This window comes from Brassica rapa, chromosome A10, assembly GCF_000309985.2.
Source record: "Brassica rapa cultivar Chiifu-401-42 chromosome A10, CAAS_Brap_v3.01, whole genome shotgun sequence".
In the NCBI taxonomy this organism is placed as follows: domain Eukaryota; kingdom Viridiplantae; phylum Streptophyta; class Magnoliopsida; order Brassicales; family Brassicaceae; genus Brassica; species Brassica rapa.
In genome coordinates this window covers 6,402,452-6,423,935 of record NC_024804.2, presented here as the reverse complement: position 1 = coordinate 6,423,935, position 21,484 = coordinate 6,402,452, and the positions used below count along the sequence as shown (strand labels likewise).

Genomic DNA, 21,484 nt, shown 5'->3' with positions numbered 1-21,484 from the left:
TATTATTTTTAACTTTACTGAAAACTGTGTAACAATTAGATTTTGCAGTCATTTTTTTAACTGGTTAAATGAACTTTAAATTATATTTGCAAAGTTATTTTTTGGAGAAAAATAGATTTCTTAATCTTTGTACAATGAGTCAAAACATCATGTATTGTGAAACAGAAAGAGTATTTATCTATATATATATATATATATGTTCGCCTCACTCCTAAGTTATTATCCACGTAGAAAGTTACTCTCTGACAGACATGCACGTGTCCACCACAACATTATTTGGGCTTTAGACTTATAAATTTTAAGTTTTATTCAACTCTAATTTTTCAAATCCGGTAACCCACAAAGTCCACCTCTGAACCAGCAGCCGTAATCAATTAGGATTACTCCCACTTTTTTTCTTCAGCCGTCTTCCATTCTTATTTTGTTAAGCCGACTGACGATTCAGTTCACCTTACGATCTCACAACGTTTTTTGTTTCTTTATGTATATTAACCATCTTCTTAACTCCTTTCTACACGATCTCTGCATCAATACGCCGTTATCTTCTAAAAGGCGGTGTGGCTACGAGTATAAAAAGGTCTGCTTCGTTCCTGTAAAACCCATCTCCATATCTATCTTTCCAATCCTACTCTCTCTAAAATGGCTAACTCAAAACTCCTTTTTTCGATTTGAAGTGCAGGAGGTGCTCCTCCACTGTTGATGACAACACTTGACGAGATAACCGACCGGAATCTCCGCTGCCTGAAGAAGGGTTCCTGTTTCGTAATCAAACCGAGCTCCTTGGATTAGCTAACACGAACACGCAAGAAAATCTACTAATTTGTTTAGCATGGTATAAACATATTACAATTTCTAATTATTCTTCTTACAGACGTTGTAGGTGAGATAACTGCGTTGAAGAGTACTGTGAGTGATCCTCCGGAGGAGCACTATCAAACTGGATAGATAAATCCTATCTCATCATTTTGCATTATCTTACATTATAACGTATGAGCAGAAGTTTTATTATATCACTAACTGCACCGCATTTGCAGTGATGTGATTGTGACATTGAGTATATTCGACGCACAAGCAGTTGCTTTCCATAAACTTGAAGGCATGTGTGTTGATTCAAAAGCGATCGTTGCAACAAACATTAACCCGAAGATGGTTGGAGGTATTCAGTTCTCCGCACCACTGATTAGTAATATGTAGTTAATAAAACTCTTACGTACATTGATTAAACTGTTGCTGTCAGGCCGTCTGTTCCTTAATGCCACTTCGGGAACCCACATCTATTTTGACAAGGAGACCACTGCAGGGGAGATCATGTTGAAGGAATTAGGCTAATGGACATCCATAACTGGAAAAACAATGTCACCGGGGGAGACAAGTATGGCATTCCTTGCTTGAGGTCCCCATCATAAAGAAGGGAGTATGGAACCAATCTGATGCTTATACTGCCACCAAGATCATGCAAACTCAAGGAGCTTAATAATAGGTGCACCGTTGGTTTTATTATAAACAAATCGAGAAGTTCATGCAGTTGGTATCTAGTGGCTGATAGACCATATATTTTACCCATTTTTAATCATGGTATATAAGTGTTTTAAAGTGTTTTAAGATACAATTATTATGTTTTGGAGTCTATTTAGAATATTTACAGGTTCAGGGACGTTTAGGAGAAATATAGTGATTTTGGAGTCTTTTGGAGCCTTTGGAGGTGCTGAGTTGCACAGACGCGTCAGATGTTTTGCTATGGATGGAGACCTTCCGACCGTTAGATTCAGCCCCTAATTTGACACAAGATAGATCTATGAGTTAGCTTTCCAATGCCACCGGTCTCACGTCAATCAGCATCCTGTAGCAGAAGTTATTCCCGTTTTACTGAAGAGTGGTCAGTCTACCTCGCGAGAGGAAGCTGCCGAGAAGAAAAAGCCACGTCGATCGATGCAGCATTCTGCACGTCGATCGATGCAGCATTCTGCACGTCGATCGAGAAAGATCCCAGATCGTGAGCCTTGTATATTTTATGACTGCGTGGAGCTAAGAAGCTACAAATTACCAAAATACCCTTAGACGACCAGAAACCCTATATTACTGTTTTCTAAGCCATTGTTGACGGCATACTTCTTTACGCTTTATGTTTCATTGTTTCTATTAGAGGAGAAAAGGGTGGAACTCCTATCAGAGTCCTCCTGGAACTCCTTTGGTTTTATTTATCTATTTCATTTCAGTTTTTCTATCTATTCATCTATGATTTCTGTTTTCATGTCTGAGTAGATCCACCTGTTAGATCGAGGGTTCAGATAAGTTTGTGGGATAAGCCTCAAACTATAGATCTGCCTTGTTGTGATATTTATGATAGATCTATACTTATTGCTTGTTCTAGTGTAATTAACTAGAATATTGATCATAGGATTGCATACACAAGCATCCTTGTTATCCCATCCTGACATCTATCTATTATATTAGGATTGCTAGAGAGGGCTAACCGCCAATTTAGCATCCTAATAGGGCAAATCATCTCACGCAAATGCCTGGCTAGAACCCGTCGATCGATGTCCTCAACTGACTATCGGTCGACGTAGGTAAAGGTGTATCGGTCGATGTCCTAATAGGACCATCGATCGACACTCTTTCGTGATCAAGATACTAACCGTTGAGACACGAGATCTAGCGAGTTAACCAGTGAAACATGCGACAGCTGATCACTGAGTTAAGCGGTTGAGCTCTAACATATCATGCATGCAACAAATAGGTACCTATATGAATTATAATCTCCAACACCTGAATAGAAACCCTAGATCGAGCAACCATCCTTCCATCGAACAACCCTTGTCAAGCTGAACAATTGACTTGTTCAACTTGTTTACTGCTTTGTTTATTTAATTGCTATTTTAATGCTTTATAATCTATTAGCCTAGTTTATTATAAATTGTTTAGATCTAATCGGTTCCCTAGCTCCTTGTGGATTCGATCCATAAGTACTCTAACTCGACCTCTTTTGATGAGAGTAACACTCTTTAGGGTAATTTGAGTGATATCAAATTTGGCGCCGTTGCCAGGGAGCTTTGATCGCCATTAGATCTTTTTAGTTAGATTTAGTTTAAGTTTTATTATTGTTCGAAAAAAAAGCGCATTACATACATATCAATACCAGAGCAATGAAGAGAGGATTTCTGGGTCCTTCAAGGAAGGAGCCTGCTGGTCTATGCACGATCCATAAGTCTAAGAGGGAAGTATCGATCGACACCCTCCAAGCAGCATCGACCGACATCATACACCATCAATCGATCGACACCATTCATCCGACGTCGATCGACACCATTCATCCGACGTCGATCGACAAACGACAAGCAGCGGTGATCGACAAAGCCAACAAATTGTCAAACAACACTGTTCACCGAGGTACTATTCATCGAGGTACTGTTCATCCAGGTACTGTTCATCATAATACTATTCAACGCGACACTAATTATCTCCCGTCGATCGACACTGTTCATAACGTGTCGGTCAACACTATTCATATTCCGTCGATCGATACTGTTCATTCCGTGTCGGTCGACACTATTCATCTTCCGTCGATCGAAACTGTTCATATTCTGTCGCTCGACACTGTTCACCCAAACACTGTTCACCCGAACACTGTTCATTCGAACACTGTTCATCGTGATACTGTTCATCCGAATACTGTTCATCGTGACACTGTTCATCGAAACACTATTCATCGCGGCACTGTTCCTCCAATGACGAACACCACTTATGGAGAGACAAAGAAGGTCGAAGCGCTCATACTTAAGATTGACAAGAAAGGTATTTGGCGAGACGAAGAAGGTTGCCATTGCAGCCTCACAGGACAATTGATTAATGATGCAGGTAGTGTAATCCCTGATGTAATTGTTGTGGCTGAGACGAATACCTTTAATTTCACAAGTCAATGGTATGATTGGGGAAGTGAGGATCCATTTAACGGTCTTCCTCCTGAGGATCCCAAAGATCTTATCAAGAGACTTGAGGAGTTAGTCTCAGCAAACAAGCACGATGAAATATCTGCAGACCACATTATCTGCAAAATTTTCCCCTATTGTTTATCTAGAGATGCTTTTAGCTGGTTCAGTAAGCTGCAACCAAGATCTCTAACCTGCTGGGAAGACATCAAAGAAGCCTTCATAGGCAAATTTTTCAGCGAGGCTGTAGCAACTCGAAGTAAAAGGCTTGAAAAGATGATTAAAGATCGGGAGAAAGGAATAATGATTAGTATGAGTTAGATTCTTGACTTCATCTACAGCGAGGAGAATGGAGATATTGGAACACCGACAACTCATGTCAAGCAGCCAGACATTCAGGTTCACCATGCAGATGAGAGTAAGCAGAAGGACGAACTGAACAGAGAAAAGCTGGTCAACCATGATACAGTTAAGGATGATGACTATCATGTATCAGGAGAGCAGAGCAAAGTAGAAGAAGCTGATACAAAAGATCTGACTTCATCATCGATCGACAGTAGTAACTCAGAATCGATCGATATCCGCACTTCAGAAACGATCGATACAGATATTTGTCATCGATCGATACCTTCTACAAACCCTGATGCTACCACTGTGTATGTTAGGACTGGACGACCGAAGGCAATTAGAGACTATAACAGTCTTGAGGATGCCTATGCTAAAAGGTCTGCATTGCGTTGTTCAGCACTTCAAAATACTGTCCTTGAGCTGCACCCTGCATATATCTCTCTTGTGGGTCAGCATTCTTTCCATGGTTTTCCTCATGAAGATCCCACTAGCCACCTCGAGACATTTGTAGATCTGGCATCGACCATCAAATGCAATGGAGTCTCTGAAGACTACTATTTATGCAAATTATTCTCATACTCTCTAGCTGGAGAAGCAGTATATTGGTTCAGGAAGTTGCCACTAGGATCTCTCACTACCTGGAATGACATCAGATACGCCTTCCTCAACAAATTTCTCTATGATGCTGCATCAAATCTAGAGATTGAGATAAGGTCTATGGTGGAGGATGATGAGCAACATGAGTCTTGAAAGCTGAGCACAGTAGAAGTAGCTGATATTAGTGACACGAGCTCATCATCGATCCACACCCTTACCATAATATCGATAGTCACCCCCACCTCATAGTCGATCGACCCCAGTACCTCAGAAATGATCGACACAGAGTTTTGTTATCGATCGATTCCACTTGAAATCCCTGAAAGATCGAGTTGTCCTCAGGACATTGCAAACTCGACACAAGAGAGCATCGATGAATCAAGCTGTGATCTTACCTCAGATGTCGACAAAGTCACTCTGAAAGACTTTCTGGAGTTGGAAGAATGGCTTCGGCAGAAGCTTGATGATCAGCCCGCTTCGGGAAAAGGTCTGGAAAATTCCTTAAAGGCTGACGACATCGACCGACATAAACCTGATGAGATCGATCGACACTCACCCTACGACATCGATCTGCAGTCGCCGTCTAACATCGATCAACATATACCTGACTGTATCGCTCGATACCCACCCGATTGCATCGATCGACACCCATGTTTGGATGAACTATCAGGATACATAATTGAACCAGAACTGGTTGGAAAAAAAAGAACACACGTCTGGAGCCTCACACCTTGCTGTCCCCGAAAATCTAAGACCACCTCTATGCGAAGAAGAAGCTGTTGGGATTTGCAAAGGAGTGAAGAGGATACATGATCCTGTGAAATTTGTTGTTCCATATGAAATGTTTGAAGCTGAATCTCCTATCCCACCAGATAAAAGTATGGAGTTAAGTTCCTATGGTGGAGTATTTGATGATAATAAGTACGTAGAAGCTTCTTAAAGAGGGCTGCGATTTAGAGATGAAGTAGATAACTGCCCAGCAGAAGTACCATCGAGCGACATCAACAGAACAAAATCGATTGACACTATCATTTCATCATCGATCGATACCGGTCAGATACCATCGATCGACACCCTTCGCGAATCAGAGCAGAAAGAGTTTGAAGTGTGTCAGAATCTTTTTGATGGAGGCACCACCATGCGATCAGACAAGTCTGGGGAAAAGAAAAGGCGGATTTGGAAGAAGAGGAAAAGGATCAAGGGAGATCCTCAGTTATCATTGATTCCCCACTTCTCAGATGGTGTCAGAAAACCCAGAGTGCGCAGCAGATGCTTCTCACAGCCTTTTGCAAAGCTGAAAGCACTCCTTATTGCTGAAATGATAGACAAAGGAGAAGAGTACACAAGAATGATAAAGCTTCAAAGAGTAGACATTGAGAATTGGTTTGGAGCAAGTTCTCATTCTTATGCGGACTTAATCAGATCTCCAAAAGTCAAGCTAATGACTAAAAATAAGCGCTGAGTGGGGAGGCAACCCACTGTTAGGTAATTTTAAATATGGTTTATCTTTCATTTATTACTGATTCTTTGTTTTCTAAAGATTTTAGGTAAAAAAAAAAACAGTAACGACGGTACTGTAGCAGAGACACTGTAGCATCAACATCGAGCGACACTGTAACATCGAGCGACACTGTAAAAGGACAAGATCCGAGGAAGACGAGATTGCAGGAGAATCGATGATGGCTACGTAGAATCGATCGACAGAGCATCAAGAGTATCAATCGCCACTTAACTATGTTGCTCGACACTCACATCCAAGCAGGTATACCGCTTTTCCTTGTTAAATATTGTCCTTATGATTTATTTTCCCACCAATCTTAGACTGGATAGCGCTAGTGATAGTGTTGTTTAAGTCTGGGGAGGTTCTACTAATATTGTGTTTTAGTTAGTTAAAAAAAAAAAAAACAGATCCGAGTAGACGATTGCTTAGCACATCGAACGATGACACCTGCTCGATATCGATCGATAGCACTTCATCAACATCGATCGATTGTCTATTCATTGTGTCGATCGACACTGATGTCGAGCACGTTATCGTTCTTACTTGTTAAATTGTCTACTTATTATTTATGTTCTAACCATAACTCCGACTAGATATACACTGGGGACAGTGTAATTTAAGTCTGGGGGGATGTTTACTGATATTTGCTTATCTATTGAGTTTTATAAAATGTTTTCAAAACTGTTTTTATTGAGTCAAGAAGGGGATAATGAACTTATTAGATTCATGCTTGTTATCTAATCACTCTTTAGCACCATTCTAGACTTACTGATTGCAGATAGTACTAAAGATACTAAAGTGGATCAACCTGTCAACTATGTTCACACTTGCTGAGATTGTTTGAAGGAACCGAAGCTGACCTCCAACCTAATTTGACTTAACTGCTTGTCTTGGGGCTTGGTATACACTGGGTCGGATTCCTCCTTCATGTCTGAAAGGTAAAAGTCTGAGTGATTTTTGTTTCCTTTTCTCCTCCCTTTGGCATCCTAATAAAATAAAATAAAAGATTGAGATGATTTTTTGCGGTTTAGAGGGGTAGGAGCGTCTCCTGCGACCCTATTATTCTACTCTAATAGAATGATCACACATTGTTGGAAGCGAGGGGTAGGTATATTACCAATGACCCCACTATTCACCTACACTTTGTCAAGAAAAGAAAAAGAAAAAAAATAATAAAAAATTGAAAAGAAGGTGAATAAGATGGACTGCATCAGCATCTTTGTTCATTGGAATTGAGATAAAAAGGATTCAGAGAAGGGAGATATAGAGTAAAAGAAACTAGAACAAGACTACCTGTTTACTCAGATACCTGTTGGGATAAGAGTTCATGTGTCTTGTGATCGATACTCCCAAGGTAAAGCATACACATTTATTTATGTTAAGAAATGAGGTTGGTAGAGGGGAATGTCAGACATGATTTTCTAAGATGTTGGCTAGGTGAATTTGGTTGCTAAGCTAGGATATTGTATAATGTGCTTCTGTGATTAGGACTTCTTAGATGTGGATTGCAATATTGTAGAGGTGATGATTCTAAGTTTTTAATCATGTGAGTCCCTGCTGTTTTCAAAACCTCTTTCAGAGAGACTGCCCGTCTGTTTTGCTTGAGGACAATCAAAATGGTAAGTCTGGGGGAGTTGATAGAACATATATTTTACCCATTTTTAATCATAGTCTATAAGTGTTTTAAAGTGTTTTAAGATACAATTATTATGTTTTCGAGTCTATTTAGAATATTTACAGGTTCAGGGACGTTTAGGAGAAATATGGTGATTTTGGAGTCTTTTGGAGCCTTTGGAAGTGCAGAGTTGCACAGACGCGTCAGATATTTAGCTATGGATAGAGACCTTCCGACCGTTAGATTGAGCCCATATTTTGACACACGATAGAGCTTTGAGTTATATTTCCAATACCACCGGTCGCAGGTCAATCAGCATCCTGTAGTAGAAGTTATGCCCGTTTTACTGAAGAGTGGTCAGTCTGCCTCGCGAGAGGAAGCTGCCGAGAAGAGAAAGCCACGACGATCGATGCAGCACTCTGCACGTCGATCGATGGAGATCCCAGATCGCGGGCCTTGTATATTTTATGACTGCGTGGAGTCCAGAAGCTACAAATTACCAAAATGCCCTTAGACGACCAGAAACCCTATATTACTGTTTTCTAAGCCATTGTTGACGGCGGACTTCTTTACGCTTTCTGTTTCATTGTTTCTCTTAGAGGAGAAAAGGGAGGAACTCCTATCAGAGTCCTCCTGGAACTCCTTTGGTTTTATTTATCTATTTCATTTCAGTTTTTCTATCTATTCATCTATGATTTCTGTTTTCATGTCTGAGTAGATCCACCTGTTAGATCGAGGGTTCAGATAGGTTTGTGGGATTAGCCTCAAACTATAGATCTGCCTTGTTGTGATATTCATGATAGATCTATACTTATTGCTTGTTCTAGAGTAATTAACTAGAATATTGATCATAGGATTGCATACACAAGCATCCTTGTTATCCCATCCTGACATCTATCTATCATATTAGGATTGCTAGAGAAGGCTAACCGCCAATTTAGCATCCTAATAAGGCAAATCATCTCGCGCATAGGCCTGACTAGGACCCGTCGATCGATGTCCTCAACTAACTATCGGTCGACGTACGTAAAGGTATATCAGTCGATGTCTCAATAAGACCATCGGTCGACACTCTTTCGTGATCAAGATACTAACCGTTGAGACACGAGATCTAGCGAGTTAACCAGTGAAACATGCGACAGCTGATCACTGAGTTAAGCGGTTGAGCTCTAACATATCATGCATGCAACAAATAGGTACCTATAGGAATTATAATCTCCAACACCTGAATAGAAACCCTAGATCTAGCAACCATCCTTCCATCGAACAACCCTTGCCAAGCTGAACAATTGACTTGTTCAACTTGTTTACTGCTTTGTTTATTTAATAGCTATTTTAATGCTTTATAATCTATTAGCCTAGTTTATTATAAATTGTTTAGATCTAATCGGTTTCCTAGCTCCTTGTGGATTCGATCCCTAAGTACTATAAATCGACCTTTTTTGATGAGAGTACCATTCTTTAAGGTAATTTGAGTGATATCAGTGGCTAAGATCCGCACAAGTTTTGATTCCTTCTACTTTCATATGTCTCCCTTTTAGATTATGTTACATTGAGTCCAGTTTTGTTTTGCTGGCTCAATCATTTGAAAGCTTCCACTATCTATAATAATGAATGTTAAACTTAATTTATGGTATACATACATTCATTTACAAACTGAAACCGATAGAATAAAACAACAAGAGAGCTGAGTACAAGAGCATGATACTAAAAATAAATGGCTCCCAAAAAAACCTTCGAGACCACGTCCTTTCTTTTACGTTGCTTACACAGATTTTACTACTGATAAAGGTGAAGATATGGAATCATTGAAGAAAGCAAGTGGAGGTTACATTATTTTGCAATTTAAGATGAGATATATTCTGGTGATTGTGTTAAGAGTTTAGCTTCTTACTGTAGTACAACGTATTCTTTATGTAGTTTTCTGATTCTAAGTACCTATGCTTCTACTTTGTGATTCACTCAGTTGATGATGAAACATCCATGGCCGTACACAAGATATCTTTCAAATAAAATACTCCCTCTGTTTCGTATTAGATGATGTTTTAGAAGATTTTTGTTGTTTCAAAATAGATGATGTTGTAATATTTTTATGTTATTTTTAGCTTTATTGAAAACTATGTAAACAATTAGATGTTGTAGTCATTTCTGTAATTGGTTGGATGATTTTTAAATTATATTTTTAAAACTATTTTTTAGAAAAAAGTAAATTTCTTAATCTTTGTGCACTAAAGAATAACATCATCTATTGTGAAACGGAGGGAGTATATATTATTAGATAAAATAGGACTACCTGATAAAAAAATTAAAATCATAATCATTGTAAATTTGTAAAGTAAATAAAAATAGTCAAATGTATTTGGAACCAATGTACCCATTATACTTTCAAAACTAATAATAATATTTGTTTTAAAATCCTAATCAGTTTAGATGATACAGTTTATTTGGTAAAATTTTAAATATGTTTAATATTTTTTCAACCGTAACGACAAATATTAAATTATTATACAGTGTAGCTAATTTTTAAAAATAAATTTATATCAATTCACTTTTTCTATTATCTAATCAATGGATTATAAACTCGTATAAATGTATAATAGAGATAAATAATTTATAATTCATGTATGTAACTTTAACTGTAAATTCGGATAGCTTATTTACTTAATTATCTGATTAAATTAAAACAAACATTTACAGTGAAAATAGTTATCAAAATTATATTTTTAACAAAAACAACAAAACCAAAGAATCACTTTTATTAAGGATTAAATATTTTTAATTATGTATAATTTTTTTAAAAAAAAGTTAACAATTTTTCATTTGGCTTAGATAATATTAGTTTTTCCTTAACATATTTCTTTGGCATGATCATTGCATAATCATATACACATGAAAGACATCATTAACCTATTATATTAGATTGTACTTCATAGAATAATGAAGGTTACTGTCATTTTAATTCAGTCCAAAAACATTTATTAAAAATAACAACATGATCTCCGAATTCTATTTATTTATTTTGTTTATAATATCATTTTTAATCTACAATATTTTTAAAAAGTGCTTCATAAAATTAATGTAAATTCATATAAAATATTTTTTTTTTCTAACTTTCCGTCCTTAGGGCGCGCCGACCCTAGTATGATAGGAAGATAGGTCCACACAAACCTTATGCAAAACCCAACTTAGATAAAAACGTTTTTTGCTGTGAAGCATGGGCTTGGCCCGATTCAATAGAGGGCTGGGTCCAGAAGGAATAAGAAAAAAAAAACTTAAAACCCCTCAAGTCTTCTTCTTCGCTGACTTGAAAACTCCTATAAAAAGAGCTCCCAGGACAAGTTCTGCCAAAGAATGTAAGTATTTGTTTCCCGGGACATTTTTCTTTAAGGGTTTGCATAAAACAAATCAATGTCAGAAAGTTAACCTTTAGCCCTGATATGAAAGAATTCCATGTCGAGGATAATCGTTAAGGGTTTTCCAAATATATAACAGAAGATGGACTTCGAGGTGTCTTCTCAACAAAAAGAGAAATAACAGACGTGAAATTGATGCGTTTTAGGTACACTACTAGTATATTATTCAATTTGAGTCTAGTTTTGAGTCACTAGTATCGTTTTTTTGCTTTGCAGTGATGGCAGAAGTAGGCAGTTTGCTTTTATTGGATTCCGTAAAGAAGAAGAAGCTCAAGAGGCTATCACTTATTTAAACAAGACTTATATTGACACTTTGCGAATATCTGTTGAGGTTTTCACTTAAAAACTTGAGACTCCGTTTCAGTTGTGTTAGTAGTTTGAATCTGATTTAGACTACTCCTTTGGCTTTATAGGTTGCGAACCCTCCGAGTAGTTTTGATTCACTCGAGAAAGAAGGGAAATTTAATGAGAATGGTGATAAAACTTCTGATGCTAATTATGCTCAAGGAACCATAAAGATTAAGAAGAAACCAGAGGGTGATGATCCTCGGCTCCAAGAATTGCTTGAGGATAAGCGGAAATTCTGGTCAAATAACATGTTTATTCCTCGCAAAGAGAAGGTCTCGCCAGTAATTTCCATTGGTGCTATGCGTAACAAAGCTAAAACATTGTTGCTCTTGGTGATGATAGCCCTGTTCTTTTATAAGACGTTGCCATGGGTGGTGCATCAAAATAAATATACGACGGAGGCAAACTGAACGTGTTTTGAAAAAAACATCAGCCGCCAACAAATTCCGAAGACACAAAATGCAGAGACGCCAACGCTGCTATTTCCAGCGTCAGATTTATCCATTTTTATTGGCCTCAGCGGCTAAAAAAAGAAGCAGTTTTTTCCCATCAGCCGTGAATTTGCCATGGGAATAGTTGTTGTTTCTGGACGCTAACTCTGATCGCAGCGTCACAGAAAAGAACAGTGCTATTATGGAATACTTCAAGAGTAAGATAAAGAAAAATCTGTCGGACCAGTAATGATGAAACTGATACTAGTGATACAATGGAGGTAGAAGCCGATTGCGAGATCGCTGTATAGGATGGATTTGACCATCCCTCAAGGCCCGAATAATAGATGACCCGGCCCACGACGACATAGCGACAGTTCGGCTCTGCGGCTCAGAGCACCGACTCCTCGGCGCGATCCGAAGGTACTTTTAGTCGATCGCACGATAGACTAAACGCATGTGGCTTAACGGCTCCCCGAAACAACTTGGACTTTTCGGTCCAACGAGTTAAAAGCCCGTGAAGACGACGCAAGCTAAGTCACGGAAGAGCACCAAGTCGACTATATAATGAGAAAGGAGTGCAATGTAAAGAGGATCCGAAATCACTCACACATATTCGGCAGCTAGATTAGGGTTTTACTTTTACTCTCTTGCCGTATTGTATCTTTCCAGCAAAACTTTTCGAGCTCTGGTTTTCCTTTCTTTTACGCATCTCCTTTCCTTGTAACCGATCAAACGCTTTTCCAACTATCTATAAGACGTCTTTGCTTAACCTACATCTAAAACTAAACGTCTCATCGTTTAGTACCGTTTTCCGATCAAACAATGGCCCAACCAATGAAATCTAACAGTGATGAAATTCTTGACACTGGTCGCATTTTCGTCCTTAACCTGCCTTACACTACAACGTAATGCAGCATTTTGTTTAATCTTGTGCTATATTCATCATATATATCGATGGGTTTACCTTGTTGAGCGTGGACCAAATTTTGTATTTGATCAAGTTTCCGGCAAAAATAAAATATCAAAGATAAACTCTAGTTCTAGTTTCTTGTTTCCTGTCCTAGCTGTCTTCTATTTACCTTGTTGAGAGTGGACCAAATTTTGTATTTGATGGGTTTAAATGCTGTAATCTTTCTCCAATATTCTAACAATTTGTTTTACGTACCGATTAGAGTTAAAGTCTGACTGTATTCGGATAAGTCAAAAAAGGAACGGAAGCATTGTTCTGTCCTTTTTCCCAGGATCGCTTTCATCGTGCTCTATTGGCCTCTTGTAGCCATCGCTTCCTGGCAAAGCTTTCTTACTCGATATGTCCCTTAATTAAAACCTACCCTCAGAAAATTGAGATAAACCCAATCCATCCGTTCGCGAAAAAAAATGAACGGGTTCGATTTCAAAGAGATTCAGGAGAAGATCTCCGACAGCTTCCGTCCATGGCAACGATCCTTTCAATTCTGGGTTCGAGCTACCAATATCTACACTGGTTACAAGGTCTCTCTTCGATGGTATTTCTTTTCTTCTTTTTATCATTTAACTAAAGCTTTCTCTCTCTCTCTCTTTTTTTTTTTTTTAATTCTTCTGAGATTGGGCTTCTGCTCTGTTTCAGGTGTGCCAACTTCGAGTGAGTTTGTTGAAAGATGCGAAGAAACAGGAGCAAATGTGGGAGAGCCAACACGAGCAAGCTGCTGACAAAATCTACTTTATGTGTTCTGATCTTGGTGGATTCTTCCTTAAGGTAGGTTTTTTAAAACGTTTTTGTTGTCAGATTCTTCTTTCTTGTAGTAGATCAACTGGTTGTTTGTGTTTTGGCATTATTGAATTTAATGCGTACATTGTTTTTTTTTTGTTTCGTGTTCTATGAATAGATTGCTCAACTTTTAGCAAAACCTGACATGGCTCCAGCTGCGTGGGTGAGAAAGCTTGTCACATTGTGTGATCAAGCTCCCGCGACGCCATTCGATGCGGTTCAACGTGTTCTGGAGAAGGAGTTAGGTCAAACCATTGATGAAATCTTCGAAACATTTGATGAAAAGCCTCTTGGCTCCGCTTCTATTGCTCAGGTTTTCTTGGATACTTTTTGATTTAGATGAGTATGGTTGGTTTGGTGAATCCGAAGCTTGTCGATGGTGATACTGTTTCTCTTGTTAGGTTCACAAAGCAAGAGTCAAGGGTAACAAGATGGATGTTGTTGTAAAGGTGAGCATTACTGTGGGACAACTAAAATTTGTTCATTAGATTTTAATTTGATACCCAACTTGTTTAGGTTCAACATCCTGGCATCGAGAGGTTGATGATGACAGATATAAGAAACTTGCAACTATTCGCCTTATACGTGCAGAGAACAGATATCAAATTTGACCTGTACTCTATAACAAAGGAAATGGAGACACAGGTAACTTATCAGATTGTTAACATACCTTGTTAAGACTTCTTTGGTCCAAGTTACAAGAACATCATCTATGTGTGTGTGTTTTCAAGATTGGTTATGAATTTGACTTCAAAAGAGAGGCTAATGCAATGGAAAGAATTCGACATTTTCTACATGAGAACAACAAGAAGTCTCCTGTTATAGTTCCAAGGGTTCTGCGAGATACGGTGACTAAGTAAGTGTTCTTACTTTCACAAATCATATACGTTATTGGTTATCTTGATAAAGCCATTTTCAAGAATTCATGGGTTTCTAGCAGACTCGATATCATTCTAAGATTTTGTAAAAAAAAAAATGTTTGATTTGGATGATTAGCAAACGTTTAACATATGAACTACCGTGATTCTCTCAGGAAGGTTCTGGTGATGGAATACATTAATGGGATTCCGATCCTGAGCCTTGGAGATGAGATGGCTAGAAGAGGGATAAATCCTCATGGTAAGGTTGCAGAGGCAGCAAAGCAGTAAGCTCCTTCATCATCTTTAGAGACTATGGTGTCTTGATGATAGCTATTATGTTCTACAAACCTCATTTCCTTTTTTTCTTGCTATATTGGCTTGCATTTTGAAATATAATGACACTAGAATTTATATCTCCTCTTGCCAGGAATATACTTAACAGTTTATCCCGTGCATATGGCCAAATGATACTGAAAAGTGGTTTCTTTCATGCCGATCCACATCCTGGAAACATCTTGATTTGTAATGGTCCAGAGGCAAGTCATATCTGGCTTGTAGTTCCTTGATCTGCTTCGTGTGTCTATTGACAGAGCTTTCCTGTCTCTCTATTACATGAGTTGTAAATATTGTTTCCCGTGATCAGGTTGCACTGCTAGACTATGGGCAAGTGAAGGAACTCCCTGACAACTTGAGACTTGGTTATGCGAATTTGGTCATTGACATTGCTGATAACAATGCTTCACGAGTAGCACAGAGCTTTAGGTAACTCAAAACTCAATAAAACCTTCCCTGAGCTACTGGTAACTTTGTGATTCTTGATTGTTGGCTTTCTTCAAACATATCATCAGTTTCGATAAGAACTAGTGCACAAATGGTGAAACCATTTGATACCACTTAGGTATTGTAATTGGATACTTTTGGGACGTTAGAACTGTTTCGGAGCTAGGATGTGATAACCAAAATTTAATGTGAAAGATTGCGATCGACTAAGTCCTTGTCCCTGCAAAATTGTTAGGCTCAAACAGTCACAATCATCGAACTCATTAGTTATTGTGGATGTTCAGGGAACTTGGTTTGCATACGGTAGCCAAGTGTGAGAACGAGCAGCAAGAACTTCTACGTTTAGCACAAACACTTTTTGATACAAAGATGCCAGCTGGTCAGACAGTATTGCAACCTTTCGCAGATGACTCCTCGATTAAAAAGATAGCTGTTGAGGTTAGTACATCAACGTTGATGGTCACAAAGTAAAAAGTACCACACTAACTTGATAATGTGCTTTGGTGATAGGCATTTCCGGAGGAACTGTTCTCTGTTCTACGTACTGTAGTACTGTTAAGAGGACTCAGTGTTGGGATGGGAGTTAACTATTCTTGTGCAGAACAGTGGAGATCGATGGCTGAAGAAGCTTTACTTGCATCTGGAAGATTGACAAGAGGTATGTGATTGATTACTACAGTTGTTGCATGAAACATGTGCCTGCAGATGTATGATAACACTTGAGAGTTGTGCAGATGTAAAAGGAACATCTCGGAGACGGGCCTCTCTTCGAAGCCTGCGTGCAGGACGCTAGTAGCCGGGCTTGAGTTTTTCTTTTCTTCATCTTTCTTTTAGTTCTCTCTATAATTTGTTTATTTTAATTGACATTAAGGATGCATTACATAAGCGTCAGTAGAGGATATAAGATATGGTCTCTTCAACGTTTATAAACTCACAATACGTGCCTTAGAAGTTAGAACCTTTATTCGAGTCGCTATACGTCCAGCGCAGTCGGCCTATCGAATTATTTGTTGACCGGTCAAGGGAGAGAGGTGATTAAATATTTAGGTTAATTGGTTTTTATCTAATCACATTTTGGGCTGAACAAATATGCATATGCAATTGTGAATTCGGGGCAGGATCTATTTAAACCGATTAATCGGCTAGGCGGTTTAATTATTACGCGGCTGCGTTTTTTAATTCTACGCATTCTACTGCTATTCAACAATTTATTCTACTGAATTATATGTATACAATTCACCTCTTGCATAGTGATTATTTGTTAAATTAACCGGCTATGCAGACGAGTTTAAAAACAAATCTTAGAACATTGTGAATCTTACAAAAAGGAAAATAGATTTTTAGCTGACATTATTTTTCTGTCTATATAATAACAAGGTTGATTGATATGCAAAATGATGTGGATAAGTTCAGTGACTTCAGTCCTCAGTTATGTCAATGTAGTAATTGAGGGTTAATCAAATTCTAAGGATTCTGAGAAAGGAGAATTCAAATGAATGTTTAGTCTGAGTGCAATCAAGTAGTAACAAAGTAGCAAGATAAGATTTAAATGCAAATGTACAAGAAACTAACCAAGTATTCAATCAAGGATTTAATAAGAACGTATGGGCAAGAACATTGGCGATCATATCTAGAGTGCTTATACAATCAAAATCATTTATGTTCTATAAGTCTAGACTCAAGGAAATAAATTATTTTACTTTCAAGGAAAAAATCCAAACACTAATCAAGTATCAATTATTAACTTTCATTGGTTCAATTCAAGCAAAGAATGCATGATTAACAAGTATAATAACTTTCCAAGATATTCTAACATTATTCTCAATTGGTTAAGCAAGAAAAGAGAAATATCTAGATGCTCAATCATTTCATAAAATACTTTTCGGACATGAAATGTTTGAGATCTAAATTTAGGAGATCAAGCCTAAACTACCATTAAGATCACAAGATACACATATAATAAAAAGAATCTAAAATTGCACACTCTAGATCATTACTCAATCATCCTAATCTACCAAAACTATAGACTCAAAATGAGTATACTCACTAATCACCATGAAAAACTTATAAATAACCCATACAAAAGTGAAGACTAATCATGATTAGAAAGCAAGAATAACTCAATAGAAACAAGAATAAAAAATGAAAATAGATTAGATGTTGAATCTTCCTCAAAAGTGTTGTGTTTATAGAAAAAATAAGATAGAGAGTCTTTAGGCTCTGAACTCTGAAAGCAGATGATAATGGACAAAACAGTCTTGTGGCCTAGAAGCCTGGTCGAGAACTAGACTCACCATTGGTCAATAGATGGGCTTGCAGAGTTTGTGGTGTAGCAGTTTGGTGGTCAATGGTTAGATATGGACTTTAGGACTCAAGATAACATGACAACAATGCGAATTAAGATGAAACTATGAGATAACTATGGATGATCAATAGGTTAGAGATGAAGATGATTGATGGTGGATATGAAAATGGTTGGTGGTTGATGGGTAACTCTCAACTGGCTGTACGGATCTCTTTGAGGGAATCGATGGATGACGGTGAACAACTAACCAGTTGATTGATAGGCGCAACACAAATGATGAAGAACTCTGAAATAAGTACAAAAATCTAAGGCTCGAGAGCTTCTCACACAAGTGGTGTTGGAGCATCATTAGCGGTTAATTTCTTAAGTGAGTTATCTTACTGTTATTATATTAGTTTCTTAAATAAATTAATTATATGATCAAAATTTAAATAGAAGTATATCAACAAGATAAAGACATATGTACTTCTAGTCTCTCAAACTGTTAAGAGCGGTTCTTTATAAAGAGACAATTTTTCCAATATTGTTTTCTTTTCTCCCACTATCTATTATTATATTAATTTTATACATGAGAGATTTATGAAAACAAAAGTTGCACATGCTCTTTTTCTTTACTCAAACATCAACTTTCATTAACCAACCATGAAAACATGGTTACAACCACACAAGTTTAAACCCAACATACAAACGACGAGATTTAGTAAAAACTAGGAACACTAAATTAGATCCTACGGTACCTAATACAAACGTCGCTGTATTTTCACCACACCGAGACGACACCAACTAACGACTCGAGATGGCTGCCTCTTAGGCCCTATAATTTGACCAAAGTACGAAAATGGTAATTAACACAAGAGAAACATGAGATGTTACAATTTTCAATTTTTATCCGCCTATCAGTCTTTATTGGTAAGCTTTCAGCACGAAACTAACATGACCATAACCGATCGAGCTCCATCCCTCTGGAAATCACCATCCCGACCTGAAGCCATAAACCGAACAGGATTGTATGGACTGAAAAGCGGGTTTGACGTAGAGAACGAGCAAGGATCACCAAATCACGGCTTCAAAGGTTGCAGAGCTCGTACCGCCGGAAATGCCACAGCTGCCACCGACGCTGGGAAGTACGACTCCGCCGTGCCTCAGAGACAGTGGCCTCCACTCCGGTTGACATGTCCATCGTCAAAAGTCCATGCCGCACGTCGTCTCCGGGAACCACGAAAAAGCCCCTTTCCACCTCCTGTCGCAGCACTCCAGCAGTCTCACCGTTGCAGATGAAGGTAGGTCTGTGGTGGAGGAGACGTCGTGAATCTTCCACCGATGTTCTCGAAAAGGGAAAACCGGATCTGGTGAAATCTTCAAACCTAAACGCCGACTCGCATCTCCGTCGTTCCGCCTTGTATCTCGCTGCCGCCAGCACAATAGGGCTCCTAGAGAGATCTTCAACAATACAGAATGGCGAGCTTATCGACCAAGGGATAACGGGGAGGATGAGATCAAAAAACAGACAAGAAAGGGAGGGGGAAAGAATCAAGAGGAAACAACACACACAATTTCTGAATGGATAAAAATGATCTTATCTTCCTCCTTTTATTCTCGCCTCTGCTTCTCCTCTTTTTCTCCATAACAAACTTCTTAACAACTTGGGTAACTGCTCGTTAAACGCCTAACACGTGTCCTCTTCGACTACTAACACTCTCCACAGCTCCGATTACACGTGCCCATCCATTTCCTATAGCAAATCCTCCCCTCCAAGAGAACCTTGACCACAAGGTTCAAAAGTTGGAAACTCCTTCAGCAAATCATAGAGAAACTCCCACGTAGCCTCTCCTTTTCCTTGATTTACCCACTTCACCAAGCCCTTAATCGCAGCTCTGTTCTGCCTCTTCACCATCTTGCAAGCTAAAATCTTCTTCGGTGACTTAGTCAACACGTCAGTCATCACTGTTGGAAGATGCTGAGTAGTATGAACATTACCCACCAACACTTCTAACTAGGACACAAGAAACACCGGATGAATGAGAGAAGAAGCCGGTAACTCGAGTTTATAAGCAACATACCCACATCGATCAATGATCTTGTATGGACCAAAGAACTTAGTGCCAATTTGTTGTTGGATCTCATCACCATTGACTATTGTCGATACGGTTGAAGCTTCACATAGACATAATCTCCAATCTCAAAGCTCCTCTCTGTCCAATGTAAATCTTCATTTTGCCTCATCCTATGCTGAGCTCTTAACAAATGAAACTCCAGCAACAATATCAAATTCTCTCTATCCTGTAAAGAACGAGCGACAAATTCAACCTTTGACTTGCCAGGAAGATAAGGGAGATGAATAAGAGGTGATCATCCATATACAGCCTCAAATGAAGTGACTTGAGTTGCAGTATGAAATGTTGTGTTATACCAAAACTCAGCCAATGGAAGCCATTTACTCCATAGATGAGGTCTTTCACTAGTCATACAACGAAGGTAAGTCTCCAAGCATTTGTTGACAATCTCAGTCTGACCATCACTCTGAGGATGATAGGCTGTGGAGTAATTCAACGCGACGCCCTGTAAGGTAAAGAGTTCACGCCAAAAATCACTGAGAAAGATATTATGTCTGTCACTCACAATCAACTGAGGAAGAGCATAAAGCTTAAAGACTATATCAAGAAAGGCTTGAGCAACAGTAGTGTTAGTGTAAGGATGAGTTAGTGCCATAACATGAGCTGCTTTGCTCAGCCAGTATACTATCACAAGAATCACCGATTTTCCAAATGATTTAGGAAGATCGTCAATGAAATCCAAGGAAATATCAGACCAAATATCTGTTGGTATTGGCAAAGGTTGAATCAATCCTGGAGATGCTACTTTCTCATGCTTGCATTGTTGACAAGTAGAACAGCTCCTAATGAATTGTTGAATATCCTTGCCAATTCCTTTCCAATAAAACAAGCTCTTGACTCGCTGATGTGTAGCATCACGACCATAATGACCACCACTACTAGATTTGTGTAACCACTCCAATATCGTTCCTCTCAATTGTAAATCAGCTGGTATAACCAATTTACTGTTTCTTCTCAAAGTATCAAGTTTCCACGTAAATGCTTTTTGAAATCAGGTTTCTTCTTCAACTCTTCTATCAACACCTTAGTCTGTAGATCAGTCTCATAAAAACTCTGTATTTGCTTCATCAAATGACACTCCATCCCAAAAACTGCCATGCTCAACAATTAAGAACCGTCTACTCTTGATAAAGCATCAGTGGCCAAGTTATCCTTCCCTTGTGATGCGCCTCAGTACACGGATCAGTACATGGAACCAGCTCAGGATGGAGATCAGGATGATCAGATCATTTCAACTGAGGTTTGCTCATCCGATCGTACCGGACAGACTGACTGAATCGTGTACCAGATCGACCCACGTACGTCCGGAAAGGAGCTCAGGCTGGAACCACGACCAGACGACCGAAATGACCGTACCGCAAACGTTCTTCCCTGGCCAACTCGCCAAGCTAATACTGATGGTCGAGCCAGAATCAAATTCGAACGAGAGGAATCCGAATCAGACCGAAGCTTCTCTCTTTTGGCCTGTTTGGTCCGTACCGCATGCACGGACG

At 38.7% G+C, this 21,484-nt stretch overlaps 2 protein-coding genes and 1 long non-coding RNA gene across 4 annotated transcripts; all 3 read left to right on the top strand.

The window, feature by feature from the left end:
• The first annotated feature begins 319 nt into the window (after positions 1-319).
• LOC103848786 lies at positions 320-2,242 on the top strand. The gene is made up of 3 exons (XR_629228.3): positions 320-577; positions 680-1,156; positions 1,238-2,242. It is a non-coding gene; the product is annotated as an uncharacterized LOC103848786 (long non-coding RNA).
• Positions 2,243-2,846: 604 nt separating this feature from the next.
• On the top strand, positions 2,847-12,954 carry LOC103848788. The gene is made up of 2 exons (XM_033282219.1): positions 2,847-6,636; positions 9,782-12,954. Exon 1 carries the CDS (start codon positions 3,147-3,149, stop codon positions 4,248-4,250), a length of 1,104 nt encoding a protein of 367 aa, XP_033138110.1. The 5' UTR covers positions 2,847-3,146; the 3' UTR covers positions 4,251-6,636; positions 9,782-12,954.
• A 254-nt stretch (positions 12,955-13,208) lies between these two features.
• On the top strand, positions 13,209-16,536 carry LOC103848789 (uncharacterized protein slr0889). Of its 2 annotated transcripts, none has more exons than XM_009125612.3 (12): positions 13,209-13,676; positions 13,792-13,920; positions 14,051-14,245; positions 14,334-14,381; positions 14,449-14,577; positions 14,664-14,788; positions 14,966-15,076; positions 15,220-15,328; positions 15,436-15,554; positions 15,857-16,010; positions 16,083-16,230; positions 16,307-16,536. In XM_009125612.3, exons 1-12 carry the CDS (start codon positions 13,563-13,565, stop codon positions 16,363-16,365), a joined length of 1,440 nt encoding a protein of 479 aa, XP_009123860.1. In that variant the 5' UTR covers positions 13,209-13,562; the 3' UTR covers positions 16,366-16,536. The 2 variants fall into 2 exon arrangements, with proteins under 2 accessions (XP_009123860.1, XP_009123861.1); XM_009125613.3 differs by having other exon boundaries at positions 13,223-13,690.
• The last annotated feature ends 4,948 nt before the right edge of the window (positions 16,537-21,484 follow it).

Bases quoted from the DNA above. Each gene is read 5' to 3' on its own strand.
- LOC103848788 (XM_033282219.1), top strand. From the start codon at position 3,147: ATGAAGAGAGGATTTCTGGGTCCTTCAAGGAAGGAGCCTGCTGGTCTA.
- LOC103848789 (XM_009125612.3), top strand. From the start codon at position 13,563: ATGAACGGGTTCGATTTCAAAGAGATTCAGGAGAAGATCTCCGACAGC. The intron at 14,246-14,333 runs GTTTTCTTGGAT...TTCTCTTGTTAG, and splicing joins GCTCCGCTTCTATTGCTCAG to GTTCACAAAGCAAGAGTCAA. The intron at 16,231-16,306 runs GTATGTGATTGA...AGAGTTGTGCAG, and splicing joins ATCTGGAAGATTGACAAGAG to ATGTAAAAGGAACATCTCGG.